Genomic DNA, 15,909 nt, shown 5'->3' on the forward strand with positions numbered 1-15,909 from the left:
CAGCTGGACAGTGGTGGCGCACACATGCCTTTAATTCCATCACTCAGAAAGCAGAGGCAGTGCGGATCTCTGTGAGTTCGAGGCCAGCCTGGTCTACACAGTGAATTCCAGGACAAACTCCAAAGCTACACAGAGAAACCCTGTCTCAAAAAATCAAAGAAAAAAAAATTTAAAAAAGAAAGAAAATGAATAGGAAAGCCAAATAAATAAATCAGTAAGTCACCAGGCCATACACAAATAACTGGATTCTCAGAGTTCTAAACTTCAAAGTCCCTGTAACTCCTTATCCCAAATTTTTGTGTCCCAGATGTCAGCCTCACATTCTTTTCATAGTCATGGTTCCTGGCTATGGTGCGTGCGCGAATGCATGTGTGTGTGTGTGTGGGGGGTGTGTGTGTGTGTGTGGATAGTATAGCTTTGTTTCCGCTTTGGGATATCAACTTCTCAGGTGGAAGTGGCATAGGGGAGCCAGCAGCAGCTCCCAAGCCCATTGGAAACCAGTCCATTCCCAAGCACGTTCCCTCTATCCATCTCCACAGGTTCCCAGAGACTGGCGTCTGGAAAACAAGGCGTGAAGGGGTTGTGGAAGTGTGAATCAGCCTCCAAGCTCTCTGGTGTGCGCAGCTGAGAGTTTGAGTGGGTTGTAATCGAGTGTCTGTGGTAGACTGACAATCCTCTTGTAAGATTGAGGGCGGGAGGCTGATGTCACTAGGCTCACCCCACTGGGACAGGGTCGCTGGATCAGGGCTCAGTGCGCTGGATTCCGGCTCAATATCGCGCCCCGCCCCCCCCACCCCGACCTGAACCCGCCCCAAAGCAGAGTCGGCCCTGCTCCTCCCTCTGGGTACATCTAATAGCCTCTAATTACTGCATATTACCCCACCCGCCTGCGGGGGAGGGGCTTTCATTGGATCCAGGGGTCAAAGGACGCGGTCTAGGGCTTTATCCCAGGCGTCAAAGCCAGTGTACTTTGTAGCCGTTTTTTGCTCATCTGCAAAACGTGATTTGCAATTTTTTAAAATAATAAAGTGTCTAAAATTAAAAAAAAAACATAATGGGGAATATAAAGTAGCCCTTGACTCCTAGGGTCGTGGAGGACATTCAAATGTCTGGGAATATATAGCTTAATGTAAAGATTGCAAATAGTAAGCACTTTACAAACGATGTCTGGAGATTATTGTTAGCAATTGATTTCTTTCTTTAGAGCCCTCTGCGATCGGAGCTGGCTCAACCGGTGGACGCACCCTTTTCCCTGAAGGTTTACCTGCGGTTTGCGCGCCCCCTGGTGGCTGTCAGGCGACCCGACGCTTTGGCCTGGCCAAGTATTCTAAGCGCTGGAAGCGCGGGCGGCCGGGAAGGAGCAGGGAACTCAATGGAAGGCGACACTAGGCTAGGCAACGGCGTGCGTCCTTCACTCGGGACGTGTGCCTGCTTGACCCTTCCTGCTCCCGACCACATCCGTCTCTTCTTGAAGGACTCCAGAGTCACTTCTCCGGGGAGGACTCTTTTATTAATATCTGTCCGTCCATATATAAAGGCTCTGATCACAGAGCGGCCAAACAGGAGGCTTTCTTTCAGCTTCAGGGAAAGAGCACGGATGTGCTTCTGACACTGGGTGCGGTAGATCCGCCTTAGAAGGATCATGAGGACCACTCCGCCTCAGGAGAGGCCACGAGGAAACGAGGCCACCACTCCCCGTCAGCACGGCTGGGCCAAACTGCCACCTAGCGGCAGGACGAGGGGCAGCCTGCGTCCCGCAGCCAAGATGGCGAAGGGGCGGAGAGGCAGGAGATCGCATTTGGAAGCGATCACGTGTTTGGGGCGGAGCCTTGCCTAGGGGGCGGGGTGGAGCGGGGCGGCGCTCTAGGCCGAGCGGGAGGTCTGGGCTTCGGGCTCTCGCTGGTGGCGGACCCGGAGGCTGCTGCTGCGCGCCGGGGCTTCTTGGCCCGGATCGAATTCGATCCGGAGCCATGAGTGTGGACAAGGCCGAGCTATGCGGGTCTCTGCTCACCTGGGTAGGTCTGGGGGGCGGGGCTGGGTCAGGTGTGTGTCCTCTCTTCTCGCCCTGTCTTGGTCTTCTCTCCTGTCTTGGGGCTGGAAGGAGGAATAGGTCGTAGGATTGCTGGGCCGTTGGACTCTGACCTGACCACCTGCCCCTGTCACGTGGGCAGGCCTGAGAGGCAAGAACAGGTGAGGCCCCGCCCCTCTGGGGCACAGAGCTGGTCACATGTCAGCTGTGGGGAACAGGTGACTCATGGTAACTCCCTGACTTAGGCTTGCAGGGTTTGTCAGACTAGGTGAAATGAGGCCACGCCCCCTCATGCCCAGGTATGTAGAAGCCACGCCCCCGCAGAGTTGTCGTGGTGGAGCTATGGAGCTACAGACTAGTGCCTTCCCAACCCTTGGAGGTGTCTGAGTGGTTGGGGCAAAGTCTGCAAAAGAAGAGTGTCATATCTTGATTTTTCCTGTTGCCCCTTCCGGCCCCCTTTAGTTGCAGACGTTCCAAGTTCCACCCCCCTGTGCCAGTCCCCAGGATCTGAGCAGCGGACTCGCCATAGCCCATGTGCTGAATCAGATGTGAGTGGGGCTGAGTGGGAGGATCCCGAGGGACTCCCCAGTCAGCTCATCACACTTTTCTTGCCCCTAGAGACCCTTCCTGGTTCAACGACACATGGCTCCAGGGCATCTCAGAGGACCCAAGTCCCAGCTGGAGGTTGAAGGTGACAGGTGGACTCATGACTAGGGAATAACTAAAGGATGAATATAAGAGGTGATCGTAAAGGGACAGTTAGACACAGGTCCTGCATAATGGACAGGCAGACCTTCCAGGAAAAGGGCCAGATGTCTGATCATCAGCAAGCTATTTTTGTTCTTTATACCGAGCACCCACAGTAAGACAAAAGCTTGCCATCATTCTTGTGATGTGGGCAAAAAGCACATACACAAACAGATGTTAACTTCCAAGAGGTATGGTGGCAAATGCCTGCAATCCCAGCTATTTTGACTCAGGTATGCTGAGTCAGGAGGATGGCAAGTTCTCAGCCTGGGCAACTTATTGAGCTCCTGTCTCAAAACTTTAAAAGGGGCGCCAGAAATATAGCTCAACAACAGAGAATTTTCCCACCCTACCCAAGATCCTGGGTTCCATCTCTAGTAGCGGGGGCTGTAGTGGAGGTGGTAGCCAGGACGTGTGACACACGTGGGATCCCAGGACTTAGGAAGCAAGAGGATCAGGAGCTCAAGGTCAACCTTGGTGGCTATACAGCAAGTCAGAAGCCACCCTGAGCCATGAGAGATGTCGTTTCAAAAAACAAAGTTGGGCTGGAGGAATGGCTTAGTGGTTAAGAATGAATCCTGCTCTTCCAGAGGACCTGAGTTCAGTTCCCAGTACAGATATCAGGCAGCTCTGAACCCCCCGTAACTCTAGCCCCAGGGAATCTCACACTTCTGACCTCTGCAGGCATGGACACACACACACACACACACACACACACACACAGTAATTTTAAAAAGTGGGTGCTATAGCGCATGCCTTTGATACCAGCACTTGGGAGCTAGAGGCAGGTGGGTCTCTGTGAGTTCAAGGCCAGTATGGTCTGCAAAGTGAGTTCCAGGGTAGCCAGAGATACACAGAGAGAAACCCTCTCAAAAAACAAATAAAAGACAACAGGAGGTGGGTAGGTGCTTTCTTGAGATGGTCTTATCTCCATGTTATACTTGGAGAAGGGGTTTTGCGTGCACAGGGAACAGTGATTGCAGAATGCCTAGAGTGGGAATGAACTGAGTGAGGAAGAGTGAAGAGGTCAGAAGAAAGAGGAATAGATCAAGAACTGAAGAACTTAGATCACCAAAGGCCCAGCAGGTCAGGAAGGCAAAATAGTTTGTTTGGTTTGGTTTGGTTTTTTTGAAACAGGTTTTCTTTGTGTAGCCCTGGCTGTCTTGGAACTTGCTCTGTAGACCAGGCTGGCCTCCAGTTCAGAAATCCTCCTGGCTCTGCCTCCCAAGTGCTGGGTTTAAAGGTTTCCATGCCTTGCAAGTAATTCTACTTTAAGTACTATGGAAAGCAGGGAATGGTTTCCGCAAAAGAAAGACACAGCCTGGACCCAGCCCTTTAGAAGCTCCCCCTAGCTGCTTGTGGAGGAATGAATGCAGTGTGGACAGCAGGAATAGATGAGGGCTGGGAATGCAGCTCAGAGGGCCACAGATAGCCCAGAATCCAGCATTGAGGGCAGGAAGCATGGCTCCGTGGAAGAGCCCTTGTCTACCATACCTAAGGCCCTGGGTTTGATCTCCAGAATTCCTACCCCTCCCCACACACTCACAGGTGGGAGATGAGAAGCAGTGGGTACAGGCATCCAAGTGAGAGATGATGTTGTTGGTAGTGCCAGGTATCAAAAAGCCATTGGGTTCTGGGACTTGTGGATAAAGATGGGCAGGTAGACACTGAGTACAGGCAGTGCAAGTCAGCCCTAGGGAAGGATACTTAGAACAAGACCAAACAACGAGGGGATAAGCAGCGAAAGAAAATTGAGGCAGGGTGTGGGGAGGAAGTGAGAACGGATTTGGGAGCCATACTTTAGGCTCCATGCATAGATAACTCCTTGGCCTCACCAGGTCCGGAAACTGGAGAAGATCTTACAGAGCTTGATGGAATACTCGAAGGATGTGAGTAACTGCAAAGGGCTTAGGGGGCTGGGCTGGGAGACAGTTCGGTCTGTGAGCCCTGACGTCTCCTGTCTGTGTTCTCAGGTTCTGGGACATCCCGTATCGGAACAGCTTCTTCCAGATGTGAGCCTCATTGGCGAGTTCTCAGATCCTGCAGAGCTCGGCAAACTGCTTCAGCTGGTACTGGGCTGTGCTATCAGTTGTGAGAAAAAACAGGGTATGAGGAGGGCCAGAGGGGAGGAAGCCAGAGAGCTCCCAGAGGACACCTGGGGGGATGCTCTTCCCTTGCCCATCCATCCCTACGTACAGCCTCTCACCTCCGCCTTTGTCCTCAGAGTATATCCAGAGAATTATGACACTGGAGGAATCTGTTCAACATGTAGTGATGGAAGCCATCCAGGAGGTGGGTGAGGGCATCCCCTGTGGCAGTCCAGAAGTGTCAGGGGAGGGGACATTGGGCAACTGGGCCCAGCCCTTGCCCTGCTTGGTAAGGTCTGGCCTCTGCCCGGAAGTCAGCGGTTCCAGACCAGTGTATGTCGGCTGTAAGTCCGAACCCTGTAGCCTCAGAAGTATTGGCCTTTTTCTGCACTGGAGGGAGCCTCTGAGCAGGAGTTATGTGGCTAAACTAGCCTCGGAGAGGAGCAGGAGGGAGGTCCCTAGGCTGATGTGTAGAAGTTCTGAAGGCTCTATCAGCCAGCCTAGCTCATCACAGTGCCCCCTTCCGCAGCTCATGACAAAAGACACTCCTGATTCGCTGTCAGCGGAGACTTATGGGAACTTTGATACACAGGTAATGGAAAGGCTTGTCCTTGTGTAGTCCCGGCAGCAATGGTGAACTTTAGATCCTCCTGGTTCAGGAGCATCTGATAAAGGGCTTATTATCCTTCAACTTAACCGACCATCCCTGTCTCTCTGGTCTTAGCCTCTTCCCTTGCCCCATCTCAGGGGTTAGAAAATTACTCTTCTTCCATTCTCTTAGGACCCCAACCCACTCTTAGATCCTGGGCTTCCTTGACCCTTCCCCAGGGCCCCTGAAAATCACAGCTTTTCTCCTCCCTCCCTTCTGACTGGATCCCCAAGTCCTTCATCTCCCACCCATTGTCCGTCTCCTCAGTCCCGAAGATACTATTTCCTGAGTGAGGAGGTGGAGGAGGGTGATGAACTTCAACAACACTGCCTAGATCTGGAGCGGCAGGTGGGTGAGGCTGAGGGAACAGGGCCACTTGCATAAACCTACCTACACAAAAACCTGGTTCATGCTCCACTTCACCCGTCTCCCCCACCCACAGCTTGTACTCCTTTCAGAGGAGAAACAGAATCTGGCGCAAGAGAATGCTGCCCTCCGGGAGCGGGTGGGCCGCGCGGAAGTGGAGAGTGCCCCCGGCCTCACTGCTAAGAAGCTGCTGCTCCTGCAGTCACAGCTCGAGCAGCTACAGGAGGAAAACTTCAGGTGTGATCAGCGGGGCTCGGGGCCAGGGCACTGGCGCCCACGGGCATCCTTCTGATGTCTTTGCCCTGACACCCCAGGCTGGAGAGCAGCCGAGAAGATGAGCGGCTGCGCTGTATGGAGCTGGAGCGCGAGGTCACTGAGCTGCAGCAACGGAACCAAGCGCTGACCAGCCTATCCCAAGAGGCACAAGCACTAAAGGATGAGATGGATGAGCTTCGGTAGGTGGCAGGTCCTGAATGCACACCACATACCTGCACCATCGGCACAGACTGCTCTCTAGTGCTATGGTACCTCCAGCTCCCAAATGCTAAGTAGATTTATACATCATACCTCCTAGGCTCAACACGCCGTCCTGAACCACACAGTGCCCACTAGGGCCCCCTTTAGAGAGACCTCCTGGATCCATGGAGCCCCCTTGGTTTTACAGTGTCATTAGCCCCTCCATGCAATACTCTCCAGACTCCAGGGTATCATTTGGATCCCGTCATGCCGCTGGATTCTAGGATGGCCTCTAAGAATGTATCATCGCAGCTCCCTGTGAACCTGCTGTGCTTTCTGTATCCCCAAAGACCTCTCCTCTAACCCTATATACTCTTAGAATGTTGACACACCCAGAGAACATCCCACCTTGCCTCTGAAGACTCCTCACAGCTCCCCCATGACTCCAGAGTGTCCTTATTACTCCTTTGCTGCCCTATAGCTCTTCCATGTTTGTGCACTTCCGCTCCTGAGAACCTCTCCATTATAACCTGTTACCGTAATGACCCCTAACCAGAGCTACAAACCTCACTACCTTCACCTCGAACCCGAATCCCTCGGGCTGAAACCCTTCCCTGCCCAACATCCCAGTTGCCTTCTGAAATTTCCACTTCCTATGCCTCTCTCAGACAGTCCTCCGAACGTGCAAGGCAGCTGGAGGCCACTCTGAACAGCTGCCGGAGCCGCCTGGGTGAGCTGCAGGAGCTCAGGCGGCAGGTGCGGCAGCTGGAGGAGCGGAATGCGGGCCATGCGGAACGCACGCGCCAGCTGGAAGAGGAGCTGCGCCGTGCGGGATCCCTGCGTGCCCAGCTCGAGACTCAGCGCAGGCAGGTAAGGCAGGTAGCACCATCCCTTAACGGCTGGGCTCATCGCTATGGTCCACTCCCAGCACAGCTCTGCAGCCTCCCTCTTGTTTTCCAAGGCCATGCCCTCTAGATGCACCCTTTCTCGGGCTGGGTTTGTAAGCCCCACTTCTCCTCAACAGTCTTCCTCCCAACTTCTGGGCACCACTAGGTCCCTTCTAGACCTACCCCCTCTTATGGTTCCCCCCTCTAAGGATTCTACCCCCTCTTCTGCGGCTCCTTTGCTACCCCTCCTATCTCTGCTGTCCTCACTCCTCCCCTTTCCGCCTGGTTTTTCTGTGTAGCCCTGACTTTCCTGGAACTCGTTCTGTAGACCAGCCTGGCCTCGAACTCAGAAATCCACCTGCCTCTGCCTTCCAAGTTCTAGGACTGAAGATGTACTCCTGTACTCCACCACTCCCAGCTCTCTCTCTCTCTCTCTCTCTCTCTCTCTCTCTCTCTCTCTCTCGTTATTGTTGTTTGAAGCAGGGTTTCTATGTAGCTTTGGAGCCTATCCTGGAACTAGATCTTGTAGACCAGGTTGGCCTCGAACTCAGAGTCCGCCTTCCTCTGCTTCCCAAGTGCTGAGATTAAAGGCATACTTGGTCTACAGATCGAGTTCCGGGTCAGCCAAGACCGTTACACACACACACACACACACAAAACCTCTGACTTGAAAAACAAGAACAAACAAAACAAAAAATGTATGTGTATGGGCGTTTCCTCTGCATGTGTGTCTATGTACCACATGTGTGCCTGTGCTCATGGAGACCAGAGGGTGTCCCCTTGGACCAGAGCTAGGGACAGTTGTGAGCTGCCACATGGATGCTGGGACTTGAACCCCTATCCTCTGGAAAAGAGGAGCTAGTGCTCTTATCTGTTGAGCCATTTCTCCAGCCTCCAACTTCCCTTCTTAAGCTACGTTTTACTGATTTTGTGTGAGAGTTTGTGTGTGTGTGAGTGGGGTTCAGAAGACACCTTGCCGAAGCTGGTTTTCTATTTCTGCCCTGTGGGTTCCAGGGACTGAGCTCAGGCCGGCGGTCAGGCTCAGTGGCAAGTGTTCTTATCCGCTGAGTCTCAGGCCCACTCGACTTCTGCAGGTGCAAGAGCTGCAAGGCCAGTGGCAGGAAGAGGCCATGAAGGCTGAGAAGTGGCTGTTTGAATGCCGAAACCTGGAGGAAAAGTGTGACTTGGTGACCAAGGAGAAGGAGGTAAGGCCTCAGCCCTGCAGCCCAGCCTCTACCCTGTGTCCTAGGATAGCCCAGTTTCCAGGAGGTCCAACTGGCATCGGCATCGTGCATTCTGTCCCTGTAGCGGCTGTTGACGGAGAGAGACTCTCTGAGGGAGGCCAATGAGGAGCTCCGCTGTGCCCAGCTGCAGCCTAGGGGATTGACTCAGGCTGGTGAGGTTCAGATCCGGGTTGGGGGTGGTCTGGGGCTGTACTTTTTTTGTTGTTGTTGTTGTTGTTGTTTTTTATATATATTTTTTATTGATATTTATTGAGCTCTACATTTTTCTCTGCTTCCCTCCCTGCCTCTCCCCTCACCCCTTCAACCCTCCCCCAAGGTCCCCATGCTCCCAATTTACTCAGGAGATCTTGTCTTTTTCTACTTTCTACTTCCCATGTAGATTAGATCTATGTAAATCTCTTTTAGTGTCCTCATTGTGGTCTAAGTTCTCTGGGATTGTGGTTTGTAGGCTGGTTTTCTTTGCTTTATGTTTAAAAATCACCTATGAGTGAGTACATGTGATAATTGTCTTTCTGTGTCTGGGTTACCTCATTCAAAATGATGTTTTCTAGCTCCATTCATTTTCCTGCAAAATTCAAGCTGTCATTATTTTTTTTCTGCTGTGTAGTACTCCATTGTGTAAAGGTACCACATTTTCCTTATCCATTCTTCGATCGAGGGGCATCTAGATTGTTTCCAGTTTCTGGCTATGACAAATAAAGCTGCTATGAACATAGTTGAACACATGTCCTTGTGGCACAATTGAGCATCCTTTGGATATATACCCAAAAGTGGTATTACTGGGTCTTGAGGAAGGTTGTTTCCCAGTTTTCTGAGAAATTGCCACACTGACATCCAAAGGGGCTGTACCAGCTTGCATTCCCACCAGCAATGCAGGAGTGTTCCCTTCCCCCCACCCCAACCTTTCCAGCATAAGTTGTCATCAGTGTTTTTTTTGTTGTTGTTGTTGTTTTATTAAAAATTTCTACCTCATCCCATTTCCCTCCCCCACCCTCATCAGTGTTTTTGATTTTGGCCATTCTTACAGGTGTAAGATGGAATCTCAGAGTTGTTTGATTTGCATTTCTCTGATGACTAAGGATGTTGAACATTTCCTTAAGTGTCTTTCAGCCATTTTAGATTCCTCTTTTGAGAGTTCTCTGTTTAGGTCTGTACTCCATTTTTTTTTAAATATTTATTTATTAGCCGGGCGGTGGTGGCGCACGCCTTTAATCCCAGCACTCGGGAGGCAGAGGCAGGAGGATCTTTGTGAGTTCGAGGCCAGCCTGGTCTACAAGAGCTAGTTCCAGGACAGGCACCAAAGCTACAGAGAAACCCTGTCTCGAAAAACCAAAAAAAAAAAAATTATTTATTATGTTTACAATATTCTCTCTATGTGTATGCCTGCAGACCAGAAGAGGGTACCAGACCCCATTACAGATGGTTGTGAGCCACCATGTGGTTGCTGGGAATTGAACTCAGGACCTTTGGGAGAGCAGGCAATGCTCTTAACCTCTGAGCCATCTCTCCAGCCCCCTGTACTCCATTTTTTTTTATTGGATTATGTGATCTTTTGGTGTACAATTTCTTTTTTTAATAATTTATTTATTTATTATATATACAATATTCTGTCTGTGTGTATGCCTTCAGACCAGAAGAGGGCACCAGACCCCATTACAGATGGTTGTGAGCCACCATGTGGTTGCTGGGAATTGAACTCAGGACCTTTGGAAGAGCAGGCTATGTTCTTAACCTCTGAGCCATCTCTCCAGTCCCTGGTGTACAATTTCTTGAGTTCTTTGTATATTTTGAAGATCAAACCTCTGTCTGATGTGGGGTTAGTGAAGATCTTTTCCCATTTTGTAGGCTGTTGTTTTGTCTTGTTGACTGTGTCCTTTGCTTTACAGAAGCTTTTCAGTTTCAGGAGGTCCCATTTATTAATTGTTTCTCTCAATGTCTATACTGCTGGGGTTACATTTAGGAAGTGGTTCCCTGTGCCAATGCATTCAAGTATACTTCCCACTTTCTCTTCTATAAGGTTCAGTGTGGCTGGCATTATGTTGAGGTCTTTGATCCATTTGGACTTGAGTTTTGTGCATGGTGATAGATATGGGTCTATTTTCATTTTTCTACATGTTGATATCCTGTTATGCTAGTACCACTTGTTAAATATGCTTTCTTTTTTCCATTTGATTTTTTTTGCGTCTTTATCAAAGATCAGGTGTTCAAATATGTGTGGATTAATATCTGGGTCTTCTGTTCCATTGGTCCTCCTGTCTGTTCTTATGCCGATACCAGGCTGTTTTCAGTACTGTAGCTCTGTAGTAGAGTTTGAAGTCAGGGATTGTGATGCCTCCAGAAGTTCTTTTATTATACAGGATTGTTTTGACTACCCTGGATTTTTTTGCTTTTCTTTCTTTCTTTTTTTTTTTTTAAGGTTTATTTATTAATTATGTATACAGTATTCTTAGTATTCTGCATGTATGCCTGCAGGCCAGAAGAGGGCACCAGATCTCATTACAGATGGTTGTGAGCCACCATGTGGTTGCTGGGAATTAAACTCAGGACCTTTGGAAGAGCAAGCAGCGCTCTTAACCACTGAGCCATCTCTCCAGCCCCTTTTTTGCTTTTCCATATGAAGTTGAGTACCGTTCTTTCGAGGTCTTTGAAGAATTTTGTTGGGATTTTGATGGGCATTGCGTTGAATCTGTAGATTGTTTTTGGTAAGATTGTCTGGGGCTGTATTTTAGTCCTCAGAGATGACTCTTGAAAAGAGAACCCAGGAATAGAGACCGTGTGTGCAGCAGAAACCTGAAGATTTTTTGTTTTCTTCAGACTTCTCGTTGGATCCTACTTCTTCTGGCCTGGAAAACTTAGCAGCAGAGATCCTGCCTGCAGAGCTCAGGTATACTGGGACCTCGTGAGGTTCTGGACCCATCCAGGGTAGACTCTTCCTCAGCCCCACTCTCTTGGTGTTCCTGCCCTGCTCTACTGGTTCAAAGGCCCTTCAGAGGCTTTTCAGTGCACAAATAAAGTTCAACCCACGTGACTTTGCTCCGGAGGCAAAATTCCTACATTTTGGCTCTGCTTACTTGACCTGAGACTTAGGTTCCTGCCCTGGTTCACTGGAGTCCTTGCTAGGTTCAGTTCCTTTTACCCTGCTCTGCTCACTCCCACCTAGCGCTTACTGTTTCCACAGCGGGTTCAAGTGTTCTAATCCTCCCCAGCCCAACCAGAGCGCCTCTTTGGAGCCCCTTCCATCGTGCCCAGGTCAGCCCCAGAGCCTGAGCCACTGGAGCCTGGTCCTCAGTACTCCCACCCCAAGTCAGGCTGGGCTCTTTCCAAGGCAGCGATCAGCCCAGAGTTTCACCTCATGGGTCCTCTAGGAGCTCAGCCCTATTCCCTATTCTCAGAGAGACGCTCCTGCGGCTCCAGCTGGAAAACAAGCGGCTACGCCAGCAGGAGGCCGCGGACCGGGAGCGACAGGAGGAGCTGCAGCGCCACCTGGAGGAGGCAAACCGTGCACGCCATGGGCTGGAGACGCAGCACCGGTAAGAGCCCTAGTCAGCTTGTTTGGAAGGGAGATCTACAGGCGACTGCGCGCTGGTACTAAGCACCCTTCCCCATCAGGCTGAACCAGCAACAGCTGTCTGAGCTGAGGGTCCAGGTGGAAGATCTACAGAAGGCCTTGCAGGAGCAGGGGGGCAAGGCTGAGGATGTGAGTGTCCACCTCCTCCCTGCCTGGCCCCCCCTAGTGCTCCCCAGTAATCTTCCTTTCTCCCCACCCCACTGCTGCCTGATGCCCTATGAAGGCCACTGTGAGTACCACGGCCCAGGGAGGCACCCCATCGTTACCACACAGGTTTTCAGACCTTGTTCCCCGCCCCTCACTCCCTGCTGCTTCTCTCCCCCAGCCCACCCTGCTGAAGAGGAAGCTGGAAGATCACCTGTAAGTGCGGAGAGCCGTCACTCCTGGGGTGGGAACCAGTGGGTTAAGGTGTGGAGAATTGTGGGTGAGGAGGTCCCGTCAGCTCAGGTCAAGTACAGTCTTTGTTTTGATACGGGCTGTCGGACTGTCGTGTGACTGAAGCTGGCCTTGCTCTCAAGTACAAACCTTTGTTTGCCTTAATTGATTAATTTATTTTTTATGTGTATGAGTGTTTTGTCTGCATGTACCACACGTGCCCGTGGTGTTCAGGGAAGGGTTCCCATCCCCTGGAACTTGAGTTACAGGACAGCTGTGAGCCACCATCTAGGTGCTGGGAACCATACTTGGGTCCCCTACAAGAACAGTGAGTGATCTTAACCCCTCCTTTTTTTTTTTTTTAAATTATGAAACAAGTTTTCTTAGCCCAGACTGGCCGAGGCTTTGTAGTCCTCCTGCCTCAACCTTCCTCCTAGCATTACCATTAGGTCTGACTCAGAATCTCTTTTAGAAAAAGTAGGAGGGGCTGGAGAGATGGCTAAGTCTTTTAACAAAAAAGAAAGAAAGAAAAGAAAAAGTAGGAGATAATGGTGTGTGATTCCAGCACTCAGAAGAGAGGAGGGGGACAGGAGTTCAAGGCCATCCTGGGTTACTGTCTCAAGCTGAGGGCAAGGCACATGGGGGGGAGCAGACCACCTCGCCCTAATGGGGTTCTACGAGCAAAGCCCCAGCCAAGCATGTCTCTGATTTAGTGGTAGATCACTAGTCTAGTATACACAAGACTTTTGGGTTCCATCCTTAGTGCCACAGAAGTAACAAATAGGGATCACCCTGGGCCTTGAGAGATGGCTCAGCAGTTAAGCTCACTTGCTAGTCTTCAGAGTAGCCAAGTTTGAGTCTCAGTCCCCATGTCATGTGGCTCACAGTCACTTGTAACTCCAGTTCCAGGGAATCCAACACCCTCTTTTCCCCTCCCCAGGTACACAGACACATGTGGCTTACACTCAACCCCCCCCACATAACAAATAATAAATCCTAAAAAACAAAACAGAAACCAACCAAACAAAAAACCCACCAACCTTGACTGCTGGGTTTAGAATGAAATGGAGGTGTTGAAAGTGGACAAGAATGGCCAGGGATGAAAGGTGACGAGGACCAGACCAACTTGAGGACCATGGATTGGGGAGATAGTTAGGCAGGGCAGGAGGTCTTGGCCATAATGAAGCTTCTGATTTGCTGGGATACCACTAGGACGAAAGAGAAGCCAGTGGGCCAGGAGTGTCTCTGCTGTAGAGCATCAGTCTAGAGTTCAGTGAGATACTGGGGTGTGGCCCAATGGCAGAGCACTTGTCTAGCATGGACAAGGCCCTGGGTTATATCCCCACACCACAGGTGGATGGATTGAGGGATGAATGGACGGACGGATGGATGGATGGGCAGACAGAGATGCCAGCCCAAGACTATCCACTTCTCCCATGCCCGCAGGCAGAAGCTGCATGAGGCTGACCTGGAGCTGCAGAGGAAACGAGAATACATTGAGGAGCTGGAGCCTCCTACTGACAACAATAGTAAGTGGGGTTGGGGTTCAGCAGTAGCCAGGGCTAGAGGGAGCTCAGCGTGCAGCTCGGAACTTAGAGACCTTTTTGTTCTTCAGCAGCTCGTCGGATTGAGGAGCTGCAGGACAGCCTGCAGAAGAAGGACGCAGACTTGCAGGCCATGGAGGAGCGCTACCGCCGCTATGTGGACAAGGCTCGCACGGTAAGGATGCTAGGTGTCCCGCTATCCGCCCGCCTCAGGTCCTGCTCCTTGTGCTTCCCATCAGTTCACATCTGGCAGTTTGTACATCCCTGCCCTCTGCATTCAAACCCATTATACCACACCATGTCATATTCTAGGCGTCTGCATGGTGCTGCAGCCATGGACTGTCATAGTCTTTGTACTTCAGTGTGTCAAGGGGGTCTGCAAAGAAGCTCTGGGCCATAGCTCAGTGGTAGAACTTCTGTCTCAGATCTACCAGTGAGGTGCTGGAAACATTGCTAAGTGATAGGGTGCTTGTCTATGATCTACCAGCCAGGGGATCACTCATGATACTTGCTTAGCAGGCAGGAGACCCTGGGTTCAGTCACTAGCATTCCTAAAAATAAGTAAATATATCACATAAAAGCCAAAGAGGAGGTCTGGGTGGTTCAAGTCTCTATTCCCAACTATTCTGCAGGATTAGGTGGAGTGAAAAATAAAGAACCAGGCATAGTGATATACTCCTTTAATTCTAGCACTAGGGAGGCAGAGACAGGTAGCTCTCCATGAGTTTGAGGTCAACCAGACTGCATACTGAGACCTTGTCCCATATAGATGATAGACAGACAGACAGACAGACAGACAGACAGACAGACAGAAGGAAATAGATCCAGGTGTGGTGGCACCTTGTGACTCAGAGGCAAGAGAATCATAAATTTGAGGTCTGATCTGAATGAGACCCTGTCTCAAACAAAACAGAATCATGCTGGTGGTAGAACTATGTTGCCTAGCCTGTGTGAGGCCTTAAATTCAATCAGTCCCCAGGACTTCAAAAAGTCACTGTCATTATAATCAAGCTCACTCTTCTCTAATTTTTTTTCTAATCCCCAGGTCATTCAGACCCTGGAACCCAAGCAGCGGCCACCCACTGGGGTGTCCCCGGAACTCCAAACCCTGAGGAAACAGCTGTGGGAGCGGAACATGCGAATACGGCACCTGGAGGTAGGTATCCTCACGCCCCCAGGCGGCCATCAGCACACCCAAGCCCCTGACTCTTGCTTTCCTGGCAGATGGACTATGAGAAGAGTCGGAGTCAGCGGGAGCAGGAGGAAAAGCTGCTCATCAGTGCCTGGTACAGCATGGTAAGCGGGCTACCTCCACGGGCGGTGTGTCAGGCTCACACGGCTTAGGTAGGCTCACTTACACCCTGTCAATCATACCATCTCTCTAGGGTATGGCCTTGGAGCAACGGGCTGGGGAAGAGCAGGCTCCTGCCCATGCCCAGTCCTTCCTGGCACAGCAAAGACTGGCCACCAACGCACGCCGAGGACCCCTGGGACGCCTGGCTTCTCTGAGCCTTCGCCCCACTGACAAGCATTGACAGATTTCAACTCCTGCTGCCTGCTGGAGTCCTCCAGCTCACGTGGTACCCAGCTTGGGGCCTTGACCTTGACTGAGTTGTGACTTCTGCCCTTTGCTTCCTTAGATGGGAGAGAAGGGGAGAGGCAGGTAGCAGGTGGTGCAGGCCAATCCTTTTTAGCAATGTGATTCTTATCCTTGATTCTTCTTCTGGGTCTCATACTACCTGGGAAGAGCCTGATTTTATATTTGAAAATAATAAAGATTTTAAATCTATCGTGAATGGACTCTGAACACCATGGTAAGAAATAGAAAGTGGGCTAGGGACACAGACTGTTGTTTCTAAGAAAGCCTTGTCTTGTCTTGCATTCTTTTTTCCCTCCCTCCCTTCCTTCCTTCCTTTCAACATTTTTTTTTTTTACATATATGAGTGTTTGAGTGTTT

General features: G+C 50.8%; 1 protein-coding gene across 5 annotated transcripts; it reads left to right on the forward strand.

Moving 5' to 3' along the window:
* The first annotated feature begins 1,850 nt into the window (after positions 1-1,850).
* On the forward strand, positions 1,851-15,748 carry Hook2 (hook microtubule tethering protein 2). 5 transcript variants are annotated; one of them, XM_087900426.1, is made up of 22 exons: positions 1,851-2,015; positions 2,492-2,577; positions 2,648-2,720; positions 4,615-4,665; positions 4,750-4,845; positions 5,001-5,068; positions 5,393-5,455; positions 5,780-5,860; positions 5,955-6,115; positions 6,193-6,333; positions 7,003-7,204; positions 8,316-8,426; positions 8,530-8,617; positions 11,280-11,349; positions 11,858-11,995; positions 12,075-12,162; positions 12,359-12,393; positions 13,855-13,937; positions 14,027-14,127; positions 14,998-15,108; positions 15,177-15,248; positions 15,338-15,748. In XM_087900426.1, the coding sequence occupies exons 1-22, from the start codon at positions 1,994-1,996 to the stop codon at positions 15,485-15,487; spliced, it is 2,091 nt and encodes a 696-aa protein (XP_087756552.1). In that variant the 5' UTR covers positions 1,851-1,993; the 3' UTR covers positions 15,488-15,748. The 5 variants fall into 5 exon arrangements, with proteins under 5 accessions (XP_087756552.1, XP_087756549.1, XP_087756550.1 ...); XM_087900423.1 differs by having other exon boundaries at positions 1,852-2,015; positions 4,750-4,882; XM_087900424.1 differs by having other exon boundaries at positions 1,852-2,015; positions 14,024-14,127.
* Positions 15,749-15,909: the final 161 nt, after the last annotated feature.

This window comes from Myodes glareolus, chromosome 22 (genome assembly GCF_982192425.1).
Source record: "Myodes glareolus chromosome 22, mMyoGla1.1, whole genome shotgun sequence".
Lineage (NCBI taxonomy): Eukaryota > Metazoa > Chordata > Mammalia > Rodentia > Cricetidae > Myodes > Myodes glareolus.